At 31.6% G+C, this 23,589-nt stretch overlaps 1 protein-coding gene across 16 annotated transcripts in view; it reads right to left on the bottom strand.

Annotated features, from left to right (window-relative positions):
• Positions 1-353: 353 nt before the first annotated feature.
• The window catches only part of LOC148601738 (kazrin-like), a 62,192-nt gene continuing 38,956 nt past the window's right edge, over positions 354-23,589 (bottom strand). For 9 of the 16 annotated variants that reach the window (XM_088556666.1, XM_088556664.1, XM_088556663.1 and 6 more), the window contains 13 exons: positions 18,596-18,940; positions 16,196-16,402; positions 14,742-14,902; positions 13,879-14,025; positions 13,204-13,360; positions 11,878-12,099; positions 11,305-11,495; positions 10,438-10,550; positions 9,858-10,092; positions 9,418-9,519; positions 8,568-8,734; positions 5,763-5,880; positions 354-4,201 (listed from right to left, as the gene is read on the bottom strand). In XM_088556666.1, coding sequence (XP_088412792.1) covers positions 4,031-4,201; positions 5,763-5,880; positions 8,568-8,734; positions 9,418-9,519; positions 9,858-10,092; positions 10,438-10,550; positions 11,305-11,495; positions 11,878-12,099; positions 13,204-13,360; positions 13,879-14,025; positions 14,742-14,902; positions 16,196-16,402; positions 18,596-18,940 — 2,336 coding nt within the window. In that variant the 3' untranslated portion in view covers positions 354-4,030. Of the gene's footprint in view, positions 4,202-5,762; positions 5,881-6,794; positions 6,814-8,567; positions 8,735-9,417; positions 9,520-9,857; positions 10,093-10,437; positions 10,551-11,304; positions 11,496-11,877; positions 12,100-13,203; positions 13,361-13,878; positions 14,026-14,741; positions 14,903-16,195; positions 16,403-18,595; positions 18,941-20,832; positions 20,964-20,998; positions 21,116-23,589 lie in introns of those variants that run through there. The other 7 variants (XM_088556671.1, XM_088556670.1, XM_088556678.1 and 4 more) reach the window with 5 other exon arrangements.

A 23,589-nucleotide genomic window follows, 5' to 3' on the forward strand; every position in this document is an offset into this window, starting at 1 on the left:
TAAAGAATAGTAATTCCCCTCCCCACAAGAAAAAAATTTGATGCAAACAAAGAAGCAAAGAAAACATACAATGGTTGGTTAATTGATTGATTATGGTTTTATGTCCTAAAGCAGATACTAAATGCATAAGAAGTAATGGAAAAAAATTCAATAATTCTATGGTTGGATTAGACAAATTCTTCAGAGATTCATCCTTGTGCATAAAAGTTTTTCTTGTGTAAAGAATAGGCTGAATAGTTCTAAATTAAGAACACAGGTATACAACCAACATGGCTGCATGAAGTTTTTGTTTTTGCAGACGGTCAGTAATGCACCATAAATCTATCAAAAGATATGTATAAAAACAACATGACTGCAAAATGGTTTTTGATTTAATGTTAGGCAACGAACTAAAAGCTTCAAAATATACATAAAATTATTATATACAGATGCCATTCTTTCTTTCTATCTACCACACAAAACTCTCATTTAATTAAATACATGGTAAAAATTTAGTACATTAAATAATTGGTTAAAAATAATATTAATAAATCTGGTACAAATGTACTATGTGATTGAAATCTTAGTTTTAAAATGTAAATACAACACAGTATGTATAATGTCGTTAAATATGATGTTTTAAAATTTTACCACTTATGATAAGAGCATTTGATTGTTACCTTGTGTAAAAATACTTTTACATATAATTTTACTGGGACAAGCAGGACAGCATATTCTTTTCTCCCTGTAATCCTTTTACATGCATCCATGTAAAGGTAAAAAGGGGAGATAACTTGTGTATTTAGACGGCTTTCATCAAAAAGTGGGCTCAATGTGCTCATTAATAAAACACCTTTGCACTTCACATATTTTAACATTTCATACGAGTTTAAGTCTCCCTACTTTTGTAAGCTCCTTCTAGTCCAAAATTTTACAAACAAGACTCCTGCTTGATCTGATATAAAAAAAAAGTGAAAATGACTAGATTCTTCCTCCGATATTTTACTATATTATGTCATGTATAAAAATAAACAACCCTGTTGACCATAATCCAAACCACATATAGGACCATTCATTGTCCTTGGCCTAAAACTGCTTGTTAAAATTATTTTTTTCCTTTTTAATACAAAAACTCAGAGAAATAATTCCCATATTCATAAAAGTTTTCTTAGACACATATACTTTCTCAGCTAAACTGTTCATAATCCACTACTGATTTTTCAGTAGAAATGGGATACAGTAGATAAGGCCAAGCATACCCATTTTCTGGTTCTTTGACTCCATCACAGCTTTATAATACTTTTACAAAAGATCAAGGTTGAAAATAAAAAGACAGTTCTCTTGAGATCCAACAATCTTTAGTTGTCATGAAACATTAATCTTAGGATTCAATAAAACGACTAAAAAATGAATTTTCATTCATATTTAGTATCTTAAAATGATAAAGAATATTGCAGTTGCATCAAATTTTAAACAACTATAAACAAATAATTATATATTATCACAAAACATATTGCACAAGAGGCTATACTCACAATACAACTTGTATTTTAAAGAATTATAAAATGAGCTTTCATGGTTCTAAAAATAAGATTAATTTACTTTTAAAATTTTCAATAATTTAATAAAATTTGCTAAAAATCTATGGTTTTCAGAACTGCAAGTCTCAGTATGAATCAGGCATTGGGTCAAATGTGGCTAGAAAAAAAAACAAAGTGGCAGAAATCTTATGTGTACTAAGTATTTTCTGGTAAAATTATTTATAATTAAAATGCACTGGATATGAACAATTTAAGGGCAGATAACTCTGTTAATGACCACAATTTTTCAATGTTTATAAAAAAAAATCAAATTCTACAGTGTTGTTGAGATCATACAAGATAAAGAGATTGCAAAGGGAACAATCATGTTAGATTAGTAGGTTTTCAAAAAGCATGTTTCAATTTTGATTTGAAATTTGCCTGATTCATTCAAAGACTATCACATAACTCCTTTAAATAAACTTGATTGTCATGTTAGAAATACATATATTTATTTTACAAAACAGATATAATTCTTGAAAGACTTTAATGTTCAATGACCAACATAAACAAAATCATATATTGTGAAAAGTAACTGGCAAATTATAATAACAAACTTGTCTTGTTAATGATAATACGGTAAACATTGACAAATGTAAGAGGCTTCTAAGAAGAAATTAAAACACTTGAAAGAAATATGTCTGCTAAAACAGTTGAGAAGAAACATATAGTATGGTTTCATGCTGATATGTGCATAGATTAAATTGTTGTAATAAATACTGTTGGTTTTTTATTTTTTCTACAGTATTTTACCTTTTTTTCAGATCTCATCAATTTAAGAGAATAAAATTTTAAGTAGCTGTCTTTGTAAGAATCATGCAAAATCTGAAAAATATGATACACCTCAAAAAAGGCTACGTATTTTTATTCTTGTAATCAAGTTGTTTTATGAGTCTATATAATGAAATGTGTAATTATTCATTAAAGTCTGCTCTTAGGAGATAATCAACATTGAAAACCCAACAGATTCTATTGTATTTGAGTGTCATTCACAGAGTTATCTCCCTTAATTTTGAATTCTACAGTGCATTCTATACAATTTTTATCTCCTATGAGCACAGGTTATATGAAAAACCAAATGTTAATTTTTCTTTACTAAAGCATTTTAAACAAAGTATAAAAATAAAAATATGTAGACTTTCCAACCATGTATCACATTTTGCATGATTCTTAGCTGGAGTAATACTTAAAATTTTATTGCCAAAAAGTAGGGTCAAAGACGCAAATGGCCTGTTGCCATAAACAGGAAGTAGAAGTGTGACAGACCTAAAATTGCATCCCATGATATGGGACACCATACTGAAGCTGTGTATTAAATATCTAGAGGTTGTGATTTAAAGTTGCTGAGAAAAATTTTTACAAAAATATTTTCTCCCCCAACCCTTCTCCCCGACCGACATTCACCATTTTATAAGCCCATTTGACTCTGAGCAACCTGGCCAAAATAGCCCATAATGTTGATTAATAAATAAGTACTAGTTTATTATAACTTAAAGACAGTCGTCTTTAGGGGCAGTACAGTAAGAGCAGAATTTGTAGAACTACCATCTTGCATTCATTGAGACTGCAGGTAACATGGTACATCTAAAAAAGAATAACATCTTCCATGCATATTGAAGTTTGAACTGTAATTCAGGAATTGAATATGTTTGTTTATTGGATAAAACTTCTGTTTCAATAATTTTTAATAATTGAAATAACAACCCTGTTGGATTGTTTACAATACTGTAACATTGCTATAAGTTTTTGAATTGACAGTATATGACTGCCTTGTTTACATGTCTGAAATTATCTTTGGTATAATAGCACAAATCTACAAATAACATAACAACATTTTCAAAACATCTAGTTTTAATTATGACTGGTGATAACATTCATTTACTGAAAAAATACACATGATGATTCACTTTATGTAGATAAAGTTCAGGATGATTGCTATTAAATGGTAGACATTTTAACATTTTTAGAATAGACAAAAATGGTGAACCTGAAAGTACTACTATTTTTTTTTTTTATTTTGGCAGAGATAATACTTTATAGTATTATATAAAAAAAAACATCAAACATCAGGGGAGTCATTCTTAAAAAAAAATAGTTAAGCTGCAGATAATTAACTCCCTTTTCCCTTTTTACAAAAAAGTTAATGGACGGACAATAACTTATAATATGCCCCTAAGTGCTGTTATTGTTGGTTTTCCTAAAAAGATTACTTCTTCCACCACAGAACATTACTTTAATTATCAAAGAAATTTTGAAATCTTTTTAAAAAGAAAACTGGCACACTATAAATGACACAAAAGTAATAATTTTTTTATAGATCTCCAATTCTTAAGTAAAAATATATTTAAAAAACCTGTCATCAGTCTGAAGCTTAACTATAGCTTCTTTTTTATATAAAAATGCAATAACAATTAAAACGTTTGAATGACTATGATCTTTGCTGTTGCTATGAAGATAAACTTTTGTTGTTGCTATGAAGATGAACTTTGCTGTTGTGTTGCTTCCTGTTCAAACACAGACTGTAATGTATTATGTTTAAAGTCAACAGGAGCAGAGATTTTACGTTTTGGTGTTTCAACATCTATCGTGAGCTTGTTGAGATCTCCTTTGACTTTTTTCCCAAAGGCACGTCCAAGAGAGCCCTGAAAATACAAAATAAGTTATAGTTTTTCAATGCATTCCATACATATCACTTCAGCATCTATACAATGTTATTTCATGAAACAAAATTTTCGATTATTGTTTTAAAATGACTGGATGATCTTTAACTTTTAATTTGCATCTAGTATAGATAAACCTATTAATATTTGTTTACAAGCTAACCAAGGGTTGGTAGGCATTCTTGGTATTTGTTAATCTGTGTTGATGAGTAAAAATTTTAACTCCATTATGAGTAACATCATACAAATTGTGAAATCTAAGAAACTGAATATCATGGCCAGCCTTTTCAAAATGTAACAATTGGTAATAAACCAATTGTGTGATCACTGCCTCATTTCATAAAAAATCTCAAAATGAGATTTTCCCCAAATCCTTCCCCAATTCAAATTACAACCAATCAAATTACTTGAAATTGGAGATATGAGGAAAATATCAACTTGAGATTTTTTATGAAACCCAGGCCAGAATAGCAATTATTCATCTTAAAAAAGAGTTAAAAAATATCATGGAATCTGACACAGACACATAGCTGTTAAATGCAGTGGTACATGAACGAAAGATATACTGTGAAACCATGCAAACAATGTTGTCTACTATGTACAAAGAAGTGAAAACCGACAATTTAACTTTGTCTTTGACACTCTCATTTAGTAAGGTAAAAAAGAAATTCATATGGGTAGTCTCAAAATCTTGTCTATCTTACAGGATACTGTCAACTGGCAAATTTTTGCACCATAAAAAAAGGCCCATAATGTCATAGAAAAAAATAAATTCCAAGTTTCACTGAACTCGACAAAGGCCATGTCAGTTTTATTTAAATAGAACCTTTAGAAAGTGTCTAAACAAAACCCATGAAGAAACTAGAAAAACTGTGAGCAATGCTCATTAACTAGATACACCCACTCCCCCATTTGCTAACATGAACATTGGACCTCCAATTTGATTTTATCAAAATGTTAAATAAGAGGTGCACAATGGGAATATATGATAAAGATTAAGAGGAAGTTTCATTTATATCCATTGGGTAGTGAAGGAAGAGTAATGAATAAGAGATGGGTACCCCTCTGCATAATTGAACAAAGAAGGGTGTACACAGGTTTAAATTGCGTTGTAACTGAAAAGACTTCAAGTAGCAGTCAATAAAAGTCACACAGAAGGTGGTTCATGCATTTCAAAAACCTTTCCGGAAATCTTTTGAGACACAAGCAATTTAGATTGTGTATGAAATTGGTGCCTTACAAAAGTTGTTCTTGATCTGGTTGATGTAAGTGGGAGTTGAATATATGGTTTTCTCCAAAATACAGACCTATATACACAAAGGAAAATAGTAACTTCAAAATATGGCATATGTACACACAAAAAAATTGTTAGCTGAATCACCTCTATCATTGACAGATCCTGAATTTTATATGGACTGGTACTTAAGAAGATGAATGGTTTAGACATGTAGCTGGTTTATTCAGGATTAAGTTAAAGCAGGTTACACTGTAGTCACACTGAGACTACAACCTGCTGTAATTTATTTTACACTAACAAACTTACCCTGAAACTTAGACGAGTTTTGTTCCCACTTGAGTCCAAGCTAGAACCTCTAAATGACCGACCTAGTGTCGTGTTACGACCAAATGATGATGAACTGTTATTTAGTGAAAGGTTATCCCTGTAAAAGACAATTGGTTAGTCAAATGTTAGTTACACACAGGTAGACAGACATAGGGGGTGGCAACACACGCATAACCTTGTAATCAGTGATTTGATCAAATAAAAAGTATGTCCTCCTAAATATCATGCAGTGATTTATTACTAATGATAAACTGTGTAAATGTTTCCTAGATCTAAAATGACATTTCTATCGATACTAGTCATGGCTGACAACATAGCCAAGGTTTTACTGTATACCTGTAAAAAGGGGGGAGACAATTCATTAACTTGCATTGCATTGGGTGAGTCTCAGTGGTTGGGAAAGATTTTTTTTTTAAATGTGCCATTTTCAGCTTTTATTAGAAGCATTCAAGATGATTATGGGCCATTTATTAACATTCTAAGTAAAACTCCTGTAACTTTAATGCTTCCATTGGCATTTGGCCCATATCCCCTGCCTTTCCCTATGATTGGTAAGTTACATAGTTTTTTTTGGCCAAAACTTGAAATAAAAAGGACTATGAAACAATGGAAGGTTCGAAACAGAAAGGGGAAGATAACTCATGACATTCATAATCAACAGCTTAAAGATATATTTATGTATATATTTAGTTTATCTTCAGAAAATCACTTTTCCTACATTTTTCTTCCACATTTCCTACAAATTTATATTACATCTCAAACTGCATGATGTTTAAGAATAGTTGAACATAAGCACTTAAACTGAATTTGATCAATATAAAATGAGAGAGAAAACTGTATTAGTAATCAGTAATTAATCTCAGTTTTACCATAATGCACACATAAACTTGTTTTGGTAGGGTGAAATCGCACAGAACAAGTGAACATTGCTTGCAACATAAAAACCAAATCAAATAAGCCTCTCGAAGGAAGCATACTACATCATAACAAAGCAAAGACATCATGTTCTACCTTCATTTTCTGTTTTTTCCTACAATAATTCAAATTTTTAGAATGATAAGACATTGCATTGTCAATCAATGTCAAATATATATTTATAAAATGTAAATAATACCTATGACTTTGGTTGGTCGATTGATTGGATGAAATTCTCAACATCTATCTCATGCACTGCAGGATCAGTCAAACAGACCTAGCTTTGTACCAATCAATTAAACAGACCTAGCTTGTACTGATCAATCAAACAGATCTAGCTTTGTACTGATCAATCAAACAGACCTAGCTTTGTACTGATCAATCAAACAGACCTAGCTTTGTACAACATAGCTTTGTACTGATCAATCAAACAGATCTAGCTTTGTACTGATCAATCAAACAGACCTAGCTTTGTACTGATCAATCAAACATAACTAGCTTCGTATTGATCAATCAAGCATACCTAACTTTGTATTGAGCAATCAAACACACCTAGCTTTGTATTGACCAATCATACATATCTCGCTTTGAACTGATCAACCAAACATACTGAAATTTGTACTGATCAATCAAATACACATAAGTTTGTACTTAGCAATCGAACAGACCTAGCTTTATATTGACCAATCAAACAGACCTATCTTTATACAGATCAATCAAACAAATCTAGATTTGTATTGATCGATCAAGCATACCTAGCTTTAAATTGATCGGTAAAGCATACTTAGTTTTGTATTGATCAATCAAACATACTTTGCTTTGTACTGATCAAACAAACAAACCTAACTTTGTACTGATAAATTAAACTTGCTGAGCCTTGTACTGATCAATTGAACAAATTACCAGCCATCAGAAGCAATAGTTTACAACCAGGTACCCCTTTCCCTGCTCAGGCCCATTGATTTGATGTAGAGCCAATGAACCCTTTGTAGTAATATCCCTTTTGCTTGACAGAGAAGCATGGACTACCAATTTGACCAGATGAGGTCTATTTACACTGAAATATGTATCAGTACCTCATGCTGTATAAATTAAGTCATCACCAAATGTTTTCTACTTTGTATATAAAACACTTGTTTTAATCTGTTAGATATTGTACTTTTCTTCTGAAACATTTCATTTCATTTCACATTTACAGTACCTGAACTGATCCCTGCAACAAAAATTCCAATCGATCATCGATCACGGATCAGTTTCCAATCAGTCATTGATCTTTCAAACTGATCTATTAAACTGGTGATCACATCACATGACCACAGAGCAGTCAATATATTTTACGGTTTCCGGTGGGGTTTTTTTGTAAATTTTTCACATATTTTCATAATGCAATAAATTTAAACATCAATTTATACTTTTATTTTACATTTGTTTTATTTTTAACAAATCATCTGTCATTCTACATAACAAAGCTGCGGTCAGATCAGTCACCGGTTATCGGTTTTCAATCCATCAGTGATCAATCAGTCAACAGTCATCTATCCATCAAACCGTTGCGCTGATCGGTTCAAGGACTGTACATAGAGTGAATTAGTGCGTGTATTTTCAAATGTCAATGAAAACAAGGGATGTTTTTTTTTCCTTTCAAATCTGTCTCACATACAGCATGCATTTTATTGTTAAAATACTGTACAGGGGAAAAGCAGGAGGAAATTTTGTTTAAATATTTCCAAAAAACTCAGACATTTCCCACACAACCATTTCTGATTCTTAAACAAAATACAATACTATCACACATGACAAACACTTTCATGAAGCAGATCAATCCATTTAAAGCATACTAGAGAATATGATGTTGTCATGGTAACTTACCTTGCAGGTTTGACTAGACTTTCTAATTCTGTTTTGAGATGTATTCTGATGTATGATTTTGATGGGGGAATGCCGAGAGCAGTTGCTAAGGAGTCTGCATTAAAGTGAGGCTCTAGAACTAACATTGCACCATGTACTCCACTCTCTTTTAAATTATCAGCATACTCCTATAGTAAGAAAGGAATAACATTTCCGATTTCTAAGGGTAATTCAGTAAAGCAATGAATTATTTCTCTCTGGCAGTGATATGCCTTTTGAAATATTGCCACCATTTCTAATTCCATAAACATATCAATTTTTTGGGTGTACTAATTTTATCATTTTCGAGGTGGACAGAAATGAGTGAAAAATAGAACCAGTGAATTATAAAAATTGATTACTGTGATTTTCCACTTGCTATAATTCAGTAAAATAATATGTTTACAGTACTAAAGGCCTGTGATTAATTTTGCAAATGGTTAATATAAAAAAAGTCAGAAGTAACAAGTCACATGTAATGATGTTACAATACTGATTTTCTGTATTGACAAATTGACACACAATAAATCTACACTTGCGTTATTTGTGAAATCAAGTTCTACAATACTCTTTGTTTAGTTGTAAAATTACATATGAACAATGCTACAGAAGCAAGAATAAGCTTTCAATATTAGAAAAAATGTTTTTTTTTTTCATTTGAATGTTAAATTTTTACATGATTATTTTTGCGCATTTGAGAATGTTTTCACAATTGTTTCAGAGTTTTACACAATTATTTTATAAGTGTTTCTTTTTTTTTTTTTACAATTTTACTACTTTCAGTTAACTTCTTTTTACTTTTGCATGTTTTAATGCAATGCAATTATCCTACCTCCAGATCAATAGATTGCACCCATTTAATGACCCTGCTGTTTGTCCAGACCAATGGATCACTGTCAGATTCTTCACTTTTAGACCGTCGATCAAGTAGCACCTGGTATATAGGACATTTATAGATAAAATACCTATTCCATGATTTCCATAAACAAACAAAAAATGCATTAAGTCTGTTTTATACACAAGAAAGCTTTAATTAAAAGTTCTTGTTTAAAAGGGTACAGACTGCCTACTAGTAGTTCAGTTGCATTCTTGAATTCAACTACTTTAAAAACTTCTGTTTTTTTGTTTGTTATCTTTTAAGGAGGGAATTTGTTACATTCTCTTGTCAAATACAACTATTCTCATAACTTTGATTTCAAGCATTTTGATTGGTCAGTATTTTATGTAAGTTAAGCAAGGACAAACCAATGGGAGTAAGTATTATCATCTCACCTCTTTATCATAATTTAATCTCCTTAACAATTCCACTGCATGTAATATACTGGCTTGATGAAATTTCCGATGAATATTTAAATGTTTTTCCATTTCTTTTTTTGATAAAATGTTTAAAATGCGTCCATCCACAAGATTGTCTTCAAACACCGATTTATATTGAGTTAATCCTAAATCAGGAATCCATCGATGAGCAATCCATGTATGGTCTAATGAACTACATTTCTGGAATTTCCTGAAATAGTCCAAATAAAAAAAATACAGAGTGTTATTCAAATGAAAACAAACAAATTAGAAGTACTGAGAGCATGATATCAAATGTAAGAACCATAGTCCGCATAAACATACAAAAAATGAGGAGTAGATTATCTGCTTTGCAAGTATCTGATAAGGAATATCTGACTTCCTGTTTCATGTGTATGTGCAAAAAATTAGACCTGACTTTTAATAAAAAAATTATGAAGAAAAAAACCTGGCTCATACGAATTGCTCATAGGAGAACGAAAGAAGTTGGAAGAAAATGTTATAGGCATAAAATCCAACTTCAGAATTGACAGATGAGGTTTGATAATCAACTTACACATCTGCTGGATTTCTCTGCTCTTCTATCGCCAGTCGAATTTTCTTACGATGCATTGGATTTGAAATACCTAAGGCAGATCCAAGTTCAGAGTCACTCAAACCAAGCAACACCTGAAATATGCAAACTCAGCATTCAAAAGGCTTAAAAAAGCAATGACAACTTGTAATACAGCCCTAACTGAAGATCTTGTTCTAGCCATCAATGTAAAATGATATACTAGTAAGTAATTAATCCTGTGTTTGTCAACTCTTATTCATATATCCCTAGAAAATCTTTACCTGTCCTGAAATTCATTATTATTATATAAATGGTGAATGCGTAAATAAATTCTTCCTTTTTGATGTCATCTGCCAATATCATAAATTGGACACAGAGCCACGATAATACTTATCAGAGCAAATAAAGAATACCTAATTTTATTCATAGGTTAAATGTATTTAACCATTTGATAATTTTTTAGCCACAAAAATAAACTAATGGATAACAGTTATCCAGAGGATAAGTCATTTTAACCACTGGATAACACTAACCAGTGTTTTGAGCAACTCTGTCCTGACCTGAGAAAACGTCCCTACTAAAATTAGAAAGTGGTACAATATTTGACTTGCACATCTACTACATAAATAATTTTGAATGATACATTTTTATAAAATCAGGTTTGGTTTTTGAATTCTTTTTATTTCTTTAATTTTTTAAGCCTTGATTGAGAAGTAGCTTTGAGATTTCTGTATTATAATTTCATTTAAACTTCATGACCTCTTTTTTGCTTTCCAATCAACTTTATGACAGTAGCAAAAACAATATGAATAAATTAAAAACAGCACAAACAATATTACACCACAAATATACAGTAAATGTATATACCTTGCCACTTTTAATATTTTCAGCACATGTTTTCCCATATATTGGCATGTTGATAACAATCTCTAACCATGCAAGTACTTGGTTGGCTTTCCATGTTGTTATGTGACTCCCCCGGGACTGCTCCACTAGTTTTAGCTTGTCCTGATAATTGTCAGAATTAAGTAGTGTGATCCGTGAAGGAGATGGAATATCTGCAATATTGAATTATGAATGAAATTTCCACAAATTAAATCACCAAGATTGGTCTCCATAATCACAATAACTTCAAAACTGAATTGGAATGAATAGTCCATAATTACAATAAGGTTTTTATACTCTAAATACCTTTAAATGTTATAAAATTATATACTATGTCTATTATGGAGAAAATCTACATAATAAAATAGAATAATCAATTGGTTATCATGAATAATAAAAATATAATTACTGCTACTAAGAATGTTTGAAGATTTAAATTGTGTGCAGAATATACCAGCTAAATCTAGGCATTCTTTGGCACTCAGGATAATAGTTTGATTATTCACTCCTTCAAACTCTATCAATCTCTTTTTCATTTCAAAGCAGAAAACATACCATCTAGTTCTGCTCCTGTAGGGACAGCTATTGATCTTCGGACACGACTTCTGGTGAACACTTTAGAAATTGACCCTAAGCTGATCCGTTTTTTCTTTTTATGCTCCGATGATGATGTTTCACTGACAGGAAGTGAGATTGTACTTTTGTTTTGAGAGTCTATGAGTGGCGTCAGTGAATTGCTTCTCTCTTTAGCATTTTCTTTTGGAGTACTAAATTGGGCTGAAAAAAAAAATCAGGAAAATTTACCATCATGATTAGTTAGTATAGTTTTGGAAAACATACCTCATTAGATTTGAATAGTTTTCTTTTTAAAAATTAAAACAGTTAAGATGAATTTTCCTTTTTTTTTTTTTTGGCAACTTAAAAATTTCGCTCTAGTTCTTTTTGCAGCTGCCTGATTTATTCAATATTCAAGCTACTGGAATATTATCAACCAACATGTATAGTACATAAGATTTAACCTTAAACATACCTGTTTACCTCTGAAACTGTTCATGTGGGAGATTCTCCCCAATTGACACTGTATCATGTGGGAGAGTCTCCTCTATCAACACTGTCTCAAGTGGGAGATTCTCCCCAATCAACACTGTCTCATGTGGAAGATTTTTACATAAAAGCAAATATTGTATGTGAAATTTCAATTTTTTAGTTTATACCAGTAGTAATTTTACCCAAATCTTTCTACAAATCTTACATTTCTATGAGGGAGATTCTAAATTTTTCATTGATTTTGTGGGAGAGTTAATAAATATGTCTTAAATAATACTGTCATGTTTCCCATAAAAGATCTGACTTCCATATGAAAATCTTTTAAGAATTATCAGTAGTATATGGACAGTATTGTGCATTTTCTATGTTCTATTTGTATTTCTTTTAGACATGGCAGCAAAAACCAACTAACGATAAGAATTTGCATAGTGTAATGCCACAACAATTTCTTCAATAATGAACCTCATTAACAATTTCATATGACCAGTTTGTTTTTTTTTTATTTCAAGGGAGCTCCATCTTGTATATTCATTCTGCAATCATTCCTTTTGAACTGTCAAAATGTGTTGTTTGTATATCTACAAGTAATGTAGAATCTGACTGACTGAGAGAAACTTTTTGTTGCTTTAAAACGCTAATTTTCATCTTTATTTTTGTTGCAGTATAATTACAATAACAGTGCACTGGCTTGACATGAATTCTGATGTATAAAATCAGCTTGAATCATTGCTTGGCAAAGCCTCCTATTTACCCATGATTCTACACCTCATTCATATATCAGTTTTATGTCAAGTTGTCTATAGCTACCGTTCATTAAATTCATTGAATATATACCATCAAAGCTAGAATCATTATTGTTTGTGATATTTGCTGACAGCGGTGGTGTTTCGTAAGGAGGTAGATCCTCACTGTTAGGCGTGGTGCTCCTTATCGTAGGAGGAGTTGATGGGACATGAAGAGTATATCCTGTCTTCGTGGCCTGATCCTTCATCTGAATAGGAAAGAAAAATTTCAAGGGATACTGCAATTAATAATTACCGAAACATTTTCAAAGTGAAATTATTTTTATTTCAAACTTAAAGAGATAAAGTTGGCAGTCATAAATATTAAGCTGATTCATACAATAGCAATACACAACATTATGCATCATGAGTTGATATATTGTGAGTTGCAATTTGATGAGCACAGCATCAAAGGCAGCATAGTGCATCCAGAAATAAAATATTATTTGAAATAATTTCTAAGCTTAAGGCTATAGAAATGCTTACCATTTTGATGTATATACATTATGTAGGAGTTTGCATATAAACAATTTTCTTTTATTTTAAATAATTTGATACATGATTTTTTTACTACACCTGAGTGATTTTAAAATACCTTTGTTTTAAACTATACCTGAGTTAGGTATTTTTCATATTTAGAGTACACATGAGTAAGTTTTAAAAGTGTTTGTTTTAGACTAAAATTGTGTGAGTTCAATAGATTTTAAGTTGAAGACTATACATGTACCTCAGTGAGTTCCATCTCTAGTTTTTTGATGTGTTGCTCTTTAGACTCCAGCTGAGTACGGAGTAAAACTGATCTTTCCTGAGCATCCCGAGCCTGTTTGATTATGTCCCACTTCTCCTGTTCCGATTCTTCTCTCTCACGAGCCAACTGCAATAAAATTGTTTGGTTAAACAAATACTTTGAGTTGTCTCCCTTATATTATCATTTTGATACATCATGATAGTTCGCAGCCTTGTTTTCCAATACAATACTTTTACCACATTATCTTGGGGATTAATAATAAATTGAAAATCAGTTAAACATCTAATCAGATGGGCTTTGGCTATAGTAAGTCACTGTAAAAAGGACAATATGAGCTGGAACCCACAGAAGGTGAGACACTGATATTGTCCAGTGCTCTAACCAATTCAGCGTTGCACCCACATCTTAAAAAGTATGCTTTTCAATATAGAAAGACGACTGAATCAAGCCTTCACATAAATTGTGACTTAAGGTGAACAAAGCCAGGAAATCTACTCTCTACCTATATTATAGAATATCTTACATCAGTAATTCAAAATTTACTGAATTGTAACTTTATATTTTTCTTTCTTATTCCCATCCTTATTTGATACAAAAATTCCAATCGTATAAATATAGCAAATTTTGGTATGCTGTACACACGTTTCAATAGGGATAAACATAGAACCTTTCTAATGTCATTTTATAAAAAAATTTTGTAAATCAGCTAATTTCTTTATTCTGCCAGAATTTCATTGTATTCCATTTTAATTCTGTTAAATTTTGACAAAATTGCCCATTGATTTCTGTAGTCATTTTTTCATTGGAGATGTTACTGTAATTTTTAATTTTATGACCAATACCTGTTTTATAGTATCATCATTTTCTGCCATTTTCTGCTGATAATTCCTGATAAAGTCCCGCAACTCTGTCTCCTTCTCCTCCAGTGTGGTATATAACTGTCTCATCTGGTTTAGTAGTTCTAATTTCTCTGCTTTTAATCTTTTTCTGTCTGATTTCATTGCTAACAGAAAGAAACAATATTTGCTATAAACCTTTTAAACCAGAATAAAAATTTTAAAGGCTGGTTAAGTTTCTTAAGTATTGAGTTTTGAGTATATCATCTCCCTTTGTTGAAAACCATTGATCAATTTTCCTGGACCTTTGAATGCATACTTTTTTTAACATTAAGGCCATGCACTCAAATTTGGTTGCAAGTATGTAATATTTTAGTACTAAAGATGCATAGAACAAAAATGTGTACAACTACAACTTTGTTGGCATGAAAAAACAGCTAAATTAAAGCATGTCATACACGTAGGCCCAGCTCTCAATTTCATTGGAAGTCTTATTATTAAAAAAAATAAAAATCCAAATAAATAATCCATAACCAAAAGGAAGCTTTTTTCCATGCAAGTAAAAATTTTACAATAAAAATATTAACATCCCTTAAAAGCATTTTTGAGTTTTTGCACAATATGAATAGACAGACAGATATATGCTATTAAAAGGTCCATCAAAAGAGGGCTAGTACCGGTAATAATAAAGAGCTGCACTATTGGAGCACAATACACCTGTCCTCTTTCAGTTTTCTATTATGACCTATAACTAAGTAATGTAAATCAGAAATTCACCAAACTTGAAAGGGAGTTTACATCGATAGAAATAAACAATTCACCAAACTGTTATGGAAATTGCATCTTTGAGTTATTGTCTGAAAATAACAAAACCCTTCCCTATTTCATGAATTAAGTCAAAGAAAATGTGTAATAAGGAATTCAAAATAATCCAAAGAGAGCTTACATCAATAAAAATAACAAGCAACTGATAGCCATATGTTCCCCACTGCTGCAAAAAAAATTTGATGTGCAAAAGTCCCATAGCACCTGTAAAATTTGTCGAATCATAATGGTGGCACAACATGATCAACTACATATGGTGACTAACTATCCTACAAAATTCGAACAAAATCGGTTGCGTGGCATCTGAGTAGTGTTCCTAGAGTGTAGCTTTTCCAAATTCAACAAAGTCCCATCTTACAAATTTTTTATAAAATCTACCAAGTGGTTTCTGAGGAGTTGCGTCCACAAGTATGACTGGATGGACATACACATGGATGCCAGGACACACGCACACACACATCCACACACAGACACCGGTACTTCTATGTCCCTTTACGCTTAGCAGTTCAAGTGTGAATGACATATGGACAAACAGAAAATGGCTTACCATTATATATTCTGTCCACAAAGACAAAAAAAAAGCAGTACTAAAGCAAAGCTAGCTCTCTGTTTCCTTGGCTGACTGGTTTACCTACCCTGCAATGCTTCCTTGGCTCTGTTCAGTTCCTGTTTTGTTTGAATCAGTTCCAGTTTAAGTTCACCATATTTAGTTATATCACAGTTCATGTCTTTTCCATTTTCCTTCGATGATAAAATGTCTACTTGAGTCTTTAAGCGAGAATTTTCTTCACGTAAGTCTTTCATTTCGTTATCTTCTTCAACAATTTCTTTAGGATCTATACCTACAAAAAGAAATTCAAAAATGTAGACAGCACCAAAAAAAAAAAAAGCCCATAACACGTCAAAAAACAAGCATATTTTTAATTCACACAATTGATTTTAACGATTACTCTACCTCATCAACGTCCAGACAAATCCAGGGACAGATGAATATGATAATGAATATCAAACATACCAGTAAATTCATTTAGCACAAGAGGAAAAGGCACATAAAATTTGCAGTGAATTTGACAGGATACTTTTCATGTTTTTGAAGAAGGGTACACAGTTGACACCACAACATGGACCAATTAGCTACGTCATCTTTATCACTGAATAATTATAATTTCTGTTACACCTTATTCGATACAAATATTTTAAGATTGGTAAAACAGTGGCTTGTCATACCCAACTGAGTAATACATGTACTTCTCTCAAATGGCCTTATAAGTCCAGTCAACCAGTGTCTAGTAAAGCTTTGCCCAAGTAGGCTTGTTTAGATATCTGTTCCCATATTCATGAAATATTGAATGTTAAGTTAGTAATGACGTCATAATATATTTCCTACATTGACATCAGGACAAGTGTCTAATATTACTGTTTTCAATTTTTGGAGGAAAATGTACAAAGAAAAAACATTGAAATATTAAAAAAAATTAGCTTTTGAGTTTTGGTACATTTGAGAATTAGCTAATTGCTGAGATAGCTTGCATTACACAAACCCTGATATTCCATATCATTTCATCATTTTTGTACATCTACTGGTACTAGTAAGTGGCAGTAAAATCAGAAAGAGAGATGAGTAATGTTATCTCAATAATAAACACTGCAGTCATTCAGTTATCTTTATTTTCCAATTTTCTGCCACTGATCCAGATAAGAAAATTACAGAGAAGAGCCAATTATTACTTCTTCAATAAAAAAAAAAAGTTTATAAAAACAAAACAGATGTTGCTTCAATTTGATAAGACACTTTTAAGAATATTCAAACCGTTCATTTCATAAAGAATGAGTTGTCTGCTCTTTTGAAATCAGATATGACCTCTGACCTCCATAGATGCAGAAAGAGATTGCAGAAAATAGTATCTAGATGCTACAGAGGCTTCAACAATTGAGGTTTTGTTGTCTCTATCTTTATATTTATCTACCAAACCTATAAAAACATAGTTTATCTTTCGTCAAAAACATGTATTTTGTAGAACTTGCTGATTGCAGGTGCAGATCGCTGTTTCTTTTTTCTTCGTGTACACGCAACAAGGCGGATATCTGGTCTTGTATGATACTTTAAAAACAAAAGGAGCAACTAGGAATTGGCTAGGGAAAATTAAATATCTGCTCCAAAAGGTTTAAGAAGCCCTAAAAAATTGATGAAACAATGATATGATTTTTCAAAGCACCCAAATACACCTCAGGTGTCTAAGTTTGATAAACTTACCGAGATAGGGACACTTTTTGGACAAATGAACGCTTGGGCAAAAAACCCTTAAAAAAACAGGTATTACAATAAAAAATTAATGAAAACAAAATCAAATTGGTTATTCAATTGTAGTTTTAATACACATTTAAGACTATACTTTTCAAATTCTACAAATTAAGCCTTTAAACAAGCCATAGGAGTTTCCTCTATGAACTCATAATTAAGGAGATAAACTATTCAGGAAACTCATTTACAAGCATTATCAAAGATGTTCATCTAAATGATTATAATTATATTTAGAATAAAAGGATGATGAGTCAGTGAAGAGACTTAATTATGTACCTCTATCAAAGGTGTATTACAAACGGTTGGTAATTTTTTGCAATAACAGTTACAAATATTATTTTATCCAAGAAAAACATGAAAAAACTTGAAAAATGCGGCGTTAATGGAATATTGAGGTTTACCCCACCACATAATGGTTTAAAAAGGGGATGGCAAAATGTTCAAAATGGCCTTACTTGAAAACTGCATTTTGGATTTTGCTGAAAATTCAAAACCTGTGTTTTATGGTCCTAAACAACTGTGCGAAGTTTCAACAAAATTCATAGATCTTTCCTGGAAAGCTTCGGGGGAAACAAACAGTTGGACAAACATGCAACTTTGTGTGGCATGTATAAAAATAGAAATAGTACTGAATTGTGTGCATGTTGTTATGCTTACACACCATCATTTTCCCCACAAAAGAGAGAACTCAAAACTATCATTTAATTTTTTTTTTAATTTGAAAGTTACTTACTGTCATCATTGCACTGTGTACTGTTGTCTAGCTGATCTGGTACCGTTTCTTTGATCTCTGTCAACTTCTTACTGGTATCCAGTAACTCTGCTCGGAGAGAATTTACTTCCTGGTTTGTAGCATTTATAGAATAGTCAATTTTAGCGGCAAGTTTCTTGTTGTCTTCGACCATTTTACGAAATTTGCTCTGTGCGTCATGAAGAAGTCGTCTGATCAAGATCATAGACGACTTGAGAGTATCTTGGTGTTTTGGTGATAAGTCCGGCTCAAATGATATTTCGCCATTTCTGGGTTGGAAAATGTATTCTACTATCTGGTCATTCAGTGAGTCCAAAGATTGTATAGCTGGAAACAAAAAAATAATAATAAGTCAATGACACAGAAATAAAAACTGCTTTGATAGTGACCTAATTTCATCTAAGTAGACCAGGTAAAGCCACTACCTTGGACCTAGAGAAGGTTAAGCAAACCCATATGCCTCAAATCCCAGAATGATTTCTTTTGCTTCCGAAATTTGATATGAGTCCTTTGGCTATTTACATTTGTCATTTCAATGAAGCTTAAAAAACCCTGCATTTATAGACATAGTCTCCTTCTTAGCCAAAATAAGGAGTAGGAATATTTTTTTCAATCTAGCTCTGATGGTAACTAAAGTTCATTAGTTCCTTCCAATGCATGAAATTGAATAAAATCTCATTTTTGTTTTTAAATATCTATGAAATTAGCTTACTTCTTCACTATCTGGCTTTGTTTAGATAACCTTCATTGTACTATGAAACTCTGTCTAAAATAAACCCTGGATAAACCAGAAACTGTGTATACAAGACATTTTCTAAAGATCCTTTATATCAGTTCCAATAAATATGCATAATTCTAACACCTCAACCAAACAAATCCCTCAGTCCTAAAGGGATTCAGTATTCAAGTACCAGTCCATATAAAATTCAGGCAGATGATTCATGTTGTAAAAAAACCTACATATTTTTAAGAACTGATAGTCCTTCCTGTACTAAGATCTGCATTTTTGAGAAAACATCTCTCACTAAAATCAACCAAATCAACGCAAATCAAGAACAATAACTCTTGCAATATGCCAAAAAAAGCAACAACCAAATATGGTCTGTAACTGTTTCTGAATTAGAAATAAGAGTGAATTAGGTGGGTTTTTCACATGAATCATCTCCTGCCTGATTTTTATAAAGACTGCTACTGAAGTAGGTGTAACATAACTAGATCTAGGATCAGAGTTTCAAGTTTACATGAATTTCATGCCCGCCATGCATGTCTTATTGAAATACAAACTATGTAATCTAAAACTGATCCTAAAACAGACATTATTTGTTGCTGCAGATATCAATGTCATTCTACATTTTTTACCTTCATCAAACATAAGGGTCCATTTTGGTTGTAGTGGGTCCTTGGTAACAGATACACATGTATCTTATTTCAAACATCTGTGCAAGAGTGTCTAAAAATTGATTACATGACTCTCGAAATGATTTTTTAAACCATTCATCTGACCTTCTATAAATATTTATATATGAAATAGAAATAAAGACAGGAATATGAGAAAGCGTCAACACACCAAACTTTACTATCACCTATACAGTCACGCCATGTATGGTAGACCAATGAAAATAAAATTAAAATAATAACCATCAAGAAACAATTTTAGAAAAAGATACAAACATATTGTATGTGGTCCCTATAATCAGAATTACAAATGGTCTAACAGAATTACAGATTACAGTGTAACAATTGACTCATGAAATCCAAAAAGAATGAATTCAAGTACTTCATTCATTATAAAGGCCCAACTTATCATAAATAAAGTAAGAATTGACAATTATATTACTATGAGATCTGATTTTTGCAGTAGGTAAATTAATCATTTTTAATATAGTCTTTTATTACCATATCTGGGGATGCATTAACAAGTTTTTAAAGGGCAATATTGGGATGGCCACAGCCCAGACCAAAGAAGACTCTTTTTTCAAGCCTAAAAACAAAATTAAAAATCTCTGGTTTACTTCACAAGGCAAAAGTTGTCCCCCTTTCTCTCAACAAACCTATATGGAATCCCTGATAAAGATACCAAATTCACTTACAGCACTTTTAACTATATATTGAAATAACTCGTACTTAAATTATAATCCTTCACTGCCTCTTTCAAAGGAAGTCAGGAAGAATACATGCACACTATTTTCTACCCCCCTTTTTTCATGTAAGTGTCTTACCTTCCAATATATATATTTATCCTAATTCTTATTAATATTTCAATCAGATAAGCTCATCAAATTTGTGTCAAATGCCTTTCATAAACAACACATCAACATTCTAAATCCTAAACATTGTCTAATGCCACAAAAATTCAACATATTTCAGAAGCCAGAACTTTCATACTTGTAAAACTGCCATCTTTATCTCTGAAATTAATCGACTGCATCCAAGTAAAATTCCAAAAACTATCTATCACAGTGATTTAGTATTTTAATTTTGTAGAAAAAGCAAATCATTCATGGTTATTTTAGGGACTCAGATAATGCATTTTTCATGGAAAACACATCAAATGGCCCACAATTTTCATATAAAAAACTACCCAGTACTCCAATTTTGATGTAAATATCAAAATTGCAACACAGGATTATGAGTCAATTCTTTTTAAATTGTTCATTAGGAATACATCCACTGTCAAATTACCCTTAAATTTAAGTAATGTAAAGAGATATACCTTTTAAAGAAAATTATGAATCATTATTGAGGTCTATTTGGGTCCTAAAGTTGAGTCTGAAATATTCAATACTTTAAAGCTTACTGGCCCATGTAAAAATCCTTCAAGATGAAGTTGATAATTACAACCTCCTAATGTAGGTAGAAGTCACTTTTAAGGTCAGGCAGAGTCTATTAAGTTTTAATAAAGAACCAATTTGACACACATGCAAGACATTAAAGAACCAAGAAAATTTGGAAATGTTTATGTTTGGTTTTACTGGCAAACAGATAAAAACTCACAAATATGAACTTACGCATTTTTCTCAAAATGGCAAAAATTAAAAACTAGCAATAATTCCTGAATTTACAGTGTGTTTTTGCTGTATTATTTCCAATAAATCCTTATACTCAACAAATATCCTTAAGATTACCTGTCCTGCCATTTTCTTAATCGTACTTGTCTTTGAACAAATACCTGTCTACAGCTTGAGACCAATTGAATATCATTTAGCAATGTAAATATTTACATCAAAATCTTGATCTAGAAGTTTAATCTTTTAACTAGTGCATTCTATTCTTTGGTCAATCATTTGTCAAGATAAAACAGAAAAAAACCTGTGCCACAATACTGACAGAAGTTGATTATGGGACTGTCATGCTGAGAAATTAATCTATGGCTGCTGTTTAGTGTAAAGAGTTAAACAGTGCATACTGACTGTGCATAAAAAGCTGATCTAAAAATGAATATGTATATCTAACGATAGAACCGATTTCTTTTATTTGAGGGGGGTGGGGTTGATGGGGGAAGTACTGGGTCAGACATAGTCTAACTTTGGCACCATAACAAAATTGTTTTCTAGCAGTTCAATAGCTAATTTTCAGAGGGAGGGGTGAAAAATAACTTAATTCTATAACCCAGGCCCTCACACTCCTTTTAATTATTGGACTATTAAAGTCATGTAAAAGTACAAATCTCTAAACAAAGTATTGACAATGAAAGCGATGGAAGTAAAAATAACTGTTAAATAAACAATTTTAAATGTTGCATTGCAAATATAACTTTTTGTTTATCAATTTGTAAATAAGAGCTATAATCACTTTAATATACAGTTATCTTTCAATCTGGAAAACTAGACAGAGTCCTCTTGTTGCCAGGCTATCGTTTTACCCTCAGGATCGTTTTCCTAAGGACATTTTCTCTACTTTACTGTTTTAATTTGTACAAGAATATCTTTAATGCATGGAAAAAATCTAGCATTGTTCAGTTGATGAATGTGCTATAAAGGTCACCTTCAAACCACCTTGCAGTATTTACTGAGGGTCCTATACCACTGCATGGCAGTATCGATATGGAATGAAGACATTGTTGCCTTGTTCACTCAGTACAATTCCAAGGTTTTATAATATAACTTTTCAAACATGAGTAACACTTTTGAGTAATGTCTCATCTTTGTGTTTGAAGTCATAAGATTTTGTGTTATTTGAATGAGCTTGCAAAAAAATAATTAATGAACTGAAAGGTGTTAAATACCAGAAATTGCTATTTTTCAACTTTTTTCTTATTATGCTACTTTACAATTAATGGCAGAGAAAATTGATGAATTAAGTATTTTGTCCATGCAAGCAAAAACAGACAGTGACATATCCTGAAATATAGCCCCCACCCCCCTCATCAATAAGGTACAAAAATGTAGGAAGAAAAGCACATATGTAAACAATCAATATACAATGGTATATTATCTACAGAAGAATGTCCGCCTCACCAACCAATAACCTTTGATTGATAGAGCATCCAGTAAATTATTCATAATTAAGATATAATCCCACATAGATAACATCACAGCTTCTGACAAGTTAATGAAACAGTCAGTCTATTTATAGATCAATTATTTATATTTGCCAGGTAATTTTTACCTATCTGCAAGTTAATGAGTATTTGGATAAAGTCTACACCTGTTGGTTATCACAAATTCGTGCAATATTGCAAAATTTTTCGAATTATTTTTTCAACAAACAAGTACAAGAACATTTCTCTATTTTTTGTTTGACATGTCAAATGTATGTTACATATACTATGACTACATTAAGACTGACTTCCTTTTGACCCCCCCCAACTTTTTTAAGAACTATGCACATGGAGGGAGATCCTCCAATTATCATAGAATTACACCCTAATGAATCCTTTTAAGAATTCAATAGTTTTTTATTACATTGAGTTGAAATCATGTAAGTCACATTCATCAATGTTTCACTATTTCAAAATAGATGGATTCAAACAACAA

The sequence above is a fragment of the Perna viridis genome, chromosome 12, assembly GCF_037379345.1.
Source record: "Perna viridis isolate PV_CMFRI_1.1 ecotype Kerala chromosome 12, ASM3737934v1, whole genome shotgun sequence".
In the NCBI taxonomy this organism is placed as follows: Eukaryota; Metazoa; Mollusca; class Bivalvia; order Mytilida; family Mytilidae; genus Perna; species Perna viridis.